Source organism: Telmatherina bonti, assembly GCF_933228915.1.
Source record: "Telmatherina bonti genome assembly, chromosome: 23".
Classification (NCBI taxonomy): Eukaryota; Metazoa; Chordata; class Actinopteri; order Atheriniformes; family Telmatherinidae; genus Telmatherina; species Telmatherina bonti.
In genome coordinates, this window is record NC_136632.1 from 15,078,381 (window position 1) to 15,086,474 (window position 8,094).

Here is an 8,094-nt window from a genome sequence, read left to right on the forward strand (position 1 = left end):
CTTCTGTATGGCGACCCACCTTTGCATGAGGACTCTGCTACATTAGGCATGATTGCAGAGAACAGGGTACAAGCTTACCCTGCACAAGTTTAGGAATCTAAACGCAGCATGAGACTGAACAAATTCAGTCTCTCAGATTTCCCTGGCACAGATCACCAGCACAACCAAGCTATATTGATTTCAATCGGCGGCTTACCAAAATGATGTGGTTGCCACCGGGCTAGCTCGATGGGGCTAAAAATACCCCCAGCTGACCCTAAGGCTCTGATGTGGCCACGTGCACTATGGTGAGCCTGGTTTCATGTGTCCTCAATGAAACCCATCAAATTACAGATGCAAACGTAGGCGGACCTCTTATCAAAACTATTTCCACTCACTGACACAGTTTACGGAAGCAATAATTAGAGCAAAGGAAAATGGGAGGCATCCCAGGCATGCCGAGAAAAAGCTAGAAACGGCAAAAAATTAAGAGAGAGAGAGAGAGAGAGAGAGAGAGCTAAGGAGAATAGACAGCTTCACTTCATTGGCAGGCCACAACCCATTTTTTTTCATGCACCCTCCCTTTTTCTCCACATGCACAAATCAAATGATTGGTGAACATAAACAAAAGTTTTGATCATTTCCCGTGAGAGCAGAGAACAACTGCATACCATGCGTTCATATTAAGCAACAGCCAAACAGCTGCTTGTGTTTCTCCTGTCAGCACGCCTGGTTTACCAACTCCCTGACTTACTCCTCAAGTAGTTTCAAATGCCAAGAGAGAAGTAATGATTACGCTCTTAAATGCACCATACCTTAACTGAACCTGGTGGAGGGCACAGCCTTGTTCTATCTGCACATATTACTTTGGAAAATAGGATTGGGAGATCCATATAGTGTATTAAATGTGTCAGGCTTCTTGTCATGTGTGTGTGTGTGTGTGTGTGTGTGTGAGGGAGGGGGGCATATAAGGTGAAAGAAACATTCAACTCTTTGCATCCAAAGCTCCACATTTCATGTCTTAATTAGCCTTATTTCAACCCATTAACCAAAACTGATTTGTTCCAATTGGTCAGCACAGTGGTTGCTTTGTATAGCGGCGCCTCATAAAGAGGAAAGATAAATAAAAGAGATAATAATGATTGTTTATGGTATATTTTTCACATTAAGAACTGTGTGATTGTAGATCCCTGTCCTCAACATACGCTGGGTATAAGAAAGCACATACCACATAGGAGTCAACGATCTGCGCCAAGGTCGACATTTGATATCATTTTAGCTGGTGCAAATGTTTCCTATTCATTAAATGCCCATTTGCATACTTGCCTGGAAGGGACTCTAGAGGAAGTATTATTTTGATCCACCCATTGCACTTGCTTATGGGGGTCAATGGCAACTATTTTTCATGCATTTTACAGTGATCCAGATAGTCCCACCAACGCTTAGTGTGGTTTTGTGTGGATTGACACTAAGTCAAGCATGAGCATAATAACTGAGATAAGCTTCCGATTGCAATCCCTTTGACAGTTCCATTTCGCTTGTGCCTTGGGAGTACAAGCTTCACATGAAGATATGCAAAAGAGTTGGAGTCACATTGGAGGAAAAAGTACTTATTACTTAATACTTCCATGCAATTTAGGTAATGTTATGAGATAGATTAACAGTAGCTGTGGAAATATATCCCTAACCACAGGACGATCATGCTGTGAAGAAAGGTAGGGGGTGTTTCTGAAGGGAATAGATCATAGTTAGCAGTGGTGAAGGATTGTATGCATTTTCTTTGAAGCGTAATCCATTAAACCTTTGAACTCTTTCATGCAAATATCTTATAAGATAAAAGCAAACCAGCCCTTGAGCTTCTTCCATATATCCACACATAATCTGCATGTATATAGTGGTACATCCCCTTTAAATGCAAATGAATGAAATACTTAGAGTACATGGTAAATTGACACGTTTTATTATAGCATCTCAAATTTTGGCCACTTTTTCCACATAGATGCAACTTGCAAAGGTGCCACAAAACAAATCCAAACACATGCTTATAAACAAAGATTTTGGGGGAAATTTTACATGAAGCACACAGCGTCATTATATGTTAAAAGAATAAGATCTCTGTAAGTTAGCCCGTAGGCTGTTACTCTGTTCTCTCAGCATGTGTGTGTGCACATTTACATAACTTTGTTGGCCTATAGAGAGATAACGTTCCCTGGAATTCTCTGACGCTTCTGTTTGGTTAGCAGCTACACACATAAACGTACTCATACACCGAGGGTATCAGGGGTAGCAAAAGATAAAAAGTGGAAAGTTCACTGAGAGGCAAGGTCATGTTAGATGTTTAAGAGTAAAAGTGGACAAATGCTGGACAAGACAAAAAAAAAAAAAAAAAAAAACAGTAAAAGTGGAAAGTTTGCCTGCTGAAACAGGGCAGCTGGCTACTCTGATCATATTTCCATGTGTTATTTTTATCTTGGTACTACACTGTTTTGTTTTCACACTCATAACATATGACATAGTTCTTGTGTATCATCCTCTAAATATTGCTTATGTGTGGTGTAGCCTATTAAAGTATCATCATCAAATAGTGTGTGTGTCTGTGTGTGCATGTGTATTAAAAGGGTTACAAAGAGAATTGCTTTATTTTTAATAGTTTAAACCATTATGCTATTTTGTTTGATTTGATTAAATATAATTTCTTTTAAACTATAGATTTTTTTCCATATGTACATACTCATTATTGAGATGACTTAATGTTAATACATAGTAAGAAATATTTGTCAACTTTTTAAGATTCAAGCAGTCCTTTTTTAACAGAAGGTCGTGTCATGGAGTTTTATGACAAAGTGTAAACAAAAAACAATGGTGTGTTTTAAGTAGTACTCACTACATGACAAACTGATAGAGGTAATCAGTAGCTGGTAAATGACACCTTAAAGTGGACTTTCCCCATGATAGTTTTCTGTCTCGCTGCAGAGCTGCAGAGGAAAGGGGAGGGGAGAGTTACCGCCACGTGCACTCAAACGCCTACTTTATTATGAAAACATTTTTTGGATTGGTCCAGAGACAAAATACGGTATTTATAGACGACATCTAATTGGCTGTTGCCTTCTAGTCGATAGTGGACTCATTGCAAAGCTTCCAGACAAGGGATACTTGAGCGTCTCGTACTATGAGAAAGTAGTGCGCCATAAAATGCTTCTTTCCATTAAATTTCTGGATTAAACTTTAATATTACTACATACTGTGTATGTTGGTGAGGTTTTCGTTTTGTATGTATTCAGAACAACCTATTTTATGCTTAAATTAAACGATAACGTCGATTTGTATTGGTGGCGGAGGGATACCAACATCCAGGTTGCGCGTCAAAATATTGGCTTGGGAAGACCGCGCCAAAGCTCAGACAGCGGCCACTCTTTGGGATAATAACACACCGTGGTGGCCCTTTAAACAAGCTCTACTGTAGATACGGTTACTATAGTCGTTCAGTATTTGGCTTATTTTTTCTTGATCAAGAGGACATTTTTTTCTCTGAATCGCCTGCATTGACACACAGGAGTGAGATTTGATGCCGGTTTTCTGGAAGCGGTGTGCGACTTCGCGGTCGTGACACGACTCTGACGGGCGCGGTGCGGCGGAGTTGGCGCACTGCTGGACTGGATATAATATTCCCTCTCAGCCAAGACGGTCCGCACCACTGCGCCTAAATTCAGCACTCCTCTTTTTGCATCGCTTCTTGTGACTCTTTAACAGCCGAATAAGGGATCGTTTACGCCGGCTTTTCAGCTCGAATATGTTGCTGTCAAAGTTTGGCTCTTTTTCGCATATTTACAGTCCCTCAAGTATGGACCATCTACCAGTGAAGATACAGCTCCCACCAGGTACATAACAGTTATTGGATATTTCCTGCCTCAATTGTGTTTTCTTTTTAAAAACAAGAGTGACATATTTTGACGTCTTGTGATTCGGTTTTTTAATAAGCTACTCCGGCTGCAGCTGTGAAGCTGAGCGGCATTTTGAAATTGAACGCTCATTTCTATCGTATTTTATTTGCAGTCAAAGTGGAGAAGGAGCCATTCGAAAAGGTTTACCAAGTGGGATCTGTGCTGGGTAGCGGAGGATTTGGAACAGTGTACGCCGGCAACCGGATCTCCGATGGCGCACCGGTAAGGACGTGATCGGGGCTTATGTTTTGATCTTACATGTGACACCATCAAAGCGAGGGTGATTCCCAGTGCGCCACAAGGACTGGTGATGTGACTCTGTCTCACAATCTCCTCTTATGTATTTTATTCTTGTTTTTTCCTTGCAGGTTGCTGTGAAACACGTTGCAAAGGAGAGGGTGACGGAGTGGGGCACAATTGTAAGTATAGTCTTTATAAATGTGTCTGTGTGGTTTGTTTTGGTTCGCCCCCTCCCCTTCCACCGCTTTTTTTCTCTTGCTGAATGGGGGTGTAGATGTTGTTATATATGCATTAACCTAAGAGTAGTTATTAAATAACCAATTTTTTGTTACAGAATGGAGCTATGGTGCCGCTGGAGATACTGCTGCTGAAGAAGGTCAGCTCGTCTTTTCGCGGAGTTATCAAACTGCTGGACTATTACGAGCGCGCGGACGGCTGGCTGATAGTTATGGAGAAGCCGGAGCTTGTCAAGGACCTATTCGACTTTATCACCGAGAAGGGCGCTTTGGACGAGGAAACGGCTCGGGGCTTTTTCTGCCAGGTTTTGGAGGCCGTCAGACACTGCTATAGCTGCGGAGTCGTACACAGAGACATCAAAGATGAAAACCTGCTGGTGGATCTACGCACTGGGGAGCTCAAGCTTATTGATTTTGGCTCAGGGGCGATTCTCAAGGACACGGTCTACACTGATTTCGATGGTAAGTAGCGCCATGTGAAGTTATATCAATTATAGTTGTAATATGTCACATTGCTGTAGCTGTAAAGTGTTTATATTCGTACATCGGATCCGTGTGGGCCGTGTTGTGTTTGCCCTTGATGCTCCGCTGGGCTATATTCAGACATGGAGGCGTTCACGAGGCTGTGACGCAGCGGTCTGTTTTTGGTCGAGGGTTTTCCTCGCCAAGAGTGTCGAGCCTATGAATTTTAAGGATGGAAAACGACGCTGCTGAAGACATTTTTTTCTTTCTATGAGCAGCGCCGTGGCAGACGTGACTCATTGTTTATCAACCATCATTGGTGACAGTTTTTTTTTTTTTTAAAATCAGTGACGCATCCCCGGTCTTGTGAGCCCCGAAATGTGCTTTTGTGCTTCCGGTCATTATTTTTCCAGTACTATTTGAGTCACGGCGTGGAAATGTTGTGGATATTAGGTCAGTGCCACGTAACATCTGTTTGTTGTGAAACCAGAGTCAGCGCTTCACGTGATGGGCTCGCGTTGCCTTTTTTTTCTGGGTTTGGTATCCAAGTTCCTCCTTTCAAGAGGGAGGGGGAGCAAAAGAACAGGAAGACAAGAGGGAGGGAGGAGATGCAGGCAGGTCACCCAGTTTGTGTTATTTAGTTAAAAGAAGATGGAGGGCAGTTCAACTATGACTCAGCTATATATCAGAAAAGACAAGTTATTATCAGATGATCTCTTACACCCTGAATCCCTTTCATGTTTCACACACTTCACTCAACTTCAACCTTTTCTGTTTCTTTTTAACAGGAACAAGAGTCTACAGCCCACCAGAGTGGATTCGCTTCCACAGATATCATGGTCGCTCAGCGACCGTGTGGTCGCTAGGCGTGCTGCTGTACGACATGGTGTGTGGAGACATCCCCTTTGAGCAGGATGAGGAGATCCTCAGAGGAAGACTGTATTTCAGGAGGCGGGTTTCAGCTGGTAAGTCAACCACAGCATCATATATAATTCATCAGTTGACTCTGTTGCCCTCTAGCCTCAGTTACCGGTACAGCCCAAAATCCCTTCTCAGTTTATGACTCAGTTTACATTAAAGGATGTCCTCACAAACCTAATGAGCAAGAAACGGTTGAGTCACTTCTCAGCCATGTCCGTACAACAGATTTGAACTGATTGTTTATGCGCTGTTTTGTTCCTGTGTCCTTATTTAGAGTGCCAGCAGCTGATTAAATGGTGCCTGGCTCTTCGGCCTTCAGACCGCCCCACCCTCGAGCAGATTTGTGATCATCCCTGGATGAGGGTGACAGCAGAGTCACCTAAATCACCAGAGGAGCCTGTGGCCGGGGACATCCGCCTCAGGACCATTGACACAGACTCTTCGTCAAGCACAAGCTCAAGCAAGGAGAGCCTCTGAGTGTGGCTCTGATGGACAAAAAAGACTTTCTGAGGAAAGAAGGGGTGGGGACAGAGCGGGGTTATATGGACTTAAAGGCCAGCAGCCTCACTGGTCTATCAGCGGCCAGGCACTTGACTCAGCTGGCCCAGCAAGTAAAATGTACTTTAATTTTCCTCTTCTGTAGGGAATTTCTAATTTATTACAGTTTGTTCCTCTTTATCTTATTTTCCCCATCCCCTCTTTTTTTCATGATTCTTGTTTCCTAGTGGGGAACATTTTGCTGTTTGGGCGGTCTTACCAGCACTATTTATTTCCCCTCCCTTTTAAACCTAACTTTACTTTTGTTACTAGGCTGGTATATATATACAGCTGGCAAGGCCCTCCTATTCAGATATGGCTGCTCTCATAGAGCTTGGAGAAAACCTTTTATTTAAATGTTTTAATTTTGATTTTGGAGTGCCTTTTTTTGGAAAGCTGCTTTTTCTTGGGGCTTTCATCAACAGCTCTGTTTTTGGGATTTTGCCCGCGGTGTGGTGGTTAAGTTGTCTGTGCTGTGATGGAAGGGGCATCAAGTTTTGTTTTCTTTTTGTTTGTTTTTTATTTCTTTTTCTTTTTCTTTTTCACCCCCTTTCTCCATCACTCAAAGCCAACCATCCCCAGGCCAAGAGGCTGTTAGAATTAGACGAGAGAGAAGAAGGTGGGGGCTTTTCCTTACAATGGAATACTTGAAACACACTCGACTGAACTCTGTGTCGCTCTCTTTAACGCTGCTCATTCACTCTATAGCCTGAACAGGTGTTTGGAAACTGGATCCTGTCTTATCTGAATGTCTACAAAAATGTCAGTACACGCGTGCACACCGCCCCCACCACCACCTTTTTCTCCCCCTCATGCCTGTTGCAGGGTATTTTGCCCTCTTTTTTTTTGCCTCCCACCATCTCACTGCTTGACACTACATGGCCCCCACCCCCTGACACCTCTCAAGGTTTGGGGTGTGAAATGCACAATCAATGCAATAGTCATGAACTTAATTCTCCCCCAATATTTTTGTGGTTTCAAGAGATATTGTACAGAGTGTGTTTTTTTTTTGGTTTTTTTTTTTTGTGTGTGTATTTTTTTTTTCCTCCCCATTTTGCATTTAATTTATTCGTAAATGTAGACATTCCACATTCTGTGGTTATTTATTTATTTATTGTCTATGCTTAAGATCTCCCCTGAAAATTTGCATATCCTACTTGGCCTTTGGTTTGCATTCCTATAACTTATTTTTACATTTCTTTGTTTTTTTTGTTTTTTTTGTTTTTTTTTTTTAGATGTGGAGGATGCACTGAAGCAATTGTCAATGTAAAGCAGAATAAAGCGTTTACTTAAATTTGAAAAAGAGCATTTGAATGTTATTTAACTACTTTAAAAAACAAAGTCTGTTGGTAATGTTGAACGACTAGGTATCAGAGTAATCCATCTGTGTACTGTCGACATTGATTTGAGTTCTATGGAAACCTAAACAATAGGTGGAACAGTTTTCAAAGTTGTCACATAGCCTCGTATTGGAGACCCTTCAGTTCAGCTGTGTGACTTGTGGCTGTGAAGGATGGATATTGCTATTTTTTGATACAAAAGTTTCAATTAAACACCCATTTTTATGTACAGAAAACAAACTGCCTGGCGTCTTGGTCATTTTGAATGTATCAAACTTGTTTTTAATCTATGATGATGCAATACATCCCAGTACATACAGTTTTTAAATTACCACATTAATGAAACCTTGAGCCAATGCCATTCATCTGCCTGACAGCAGTCCCACAGGGAGGTGGGCTGGGGGTAATATACATGTCCAAAGCAGCAAGTGCTTCATT

At 42.0% G+C, this 8,094-nt stretch overlaps 1 protein-coding gene across 1 annotated transcript; it reads left to right on the plus strand.

Moving 5' to 3' along the window:
* The first annotated feature begins 3,544 nt into the window (after positions 1–3,544).
* On the plus strand, positions 3,545–7,774 carry LOC306773200 (serine/threonine-protein kinase pim-3-like). Its single transcript, XM_079262949.1, has 6 exons — positions 3,545–3,857; positions 4,033–4,142; positions 4,289–4,339; positions 4,495–4,858; positions 5,647–5,823; positions 6,054–7,774. The coding sequence occupies exons 1-6, from the start codon at positions 3,770–3,772 to the stop codon at positions 6,254–6,256; spliced, it is 993 nt and encodes a 330-aa protein (XP_079119075.1). The 5' UTR covers positions 3,545–3,769; the 3' UTR covers positions 6,257–7,774.
* Positions 7,775–8,094: the final 320 nt, after the last annotated feature.

Excerpts from the sequence above, each read along its gene's own strand:
- LOC306773200 (XM_079262949.1), top strand. The coding sequence starts at position 3,770 with ATGTTGCTGTCAAAGTTTGGCTCTTTTTCGCATATTTACAGTCCCTCA. Across the intron at positions 4,143-4,288 it reads GGATCTCCGATGGCGCACCG|GTTGCTGTGAAACACGTTGC; the intron begins GTAAGGACGTGA and ends TTTTCCTTGCAG. Across the intron at positions 5,824-6,053 it reads CAGGAGGCGGGTTTCAGCTG|AGTGCCAGCAGCTGATTAAA; the intron begins GTAAGTCAACCA and ends GTCCTTATTTAG.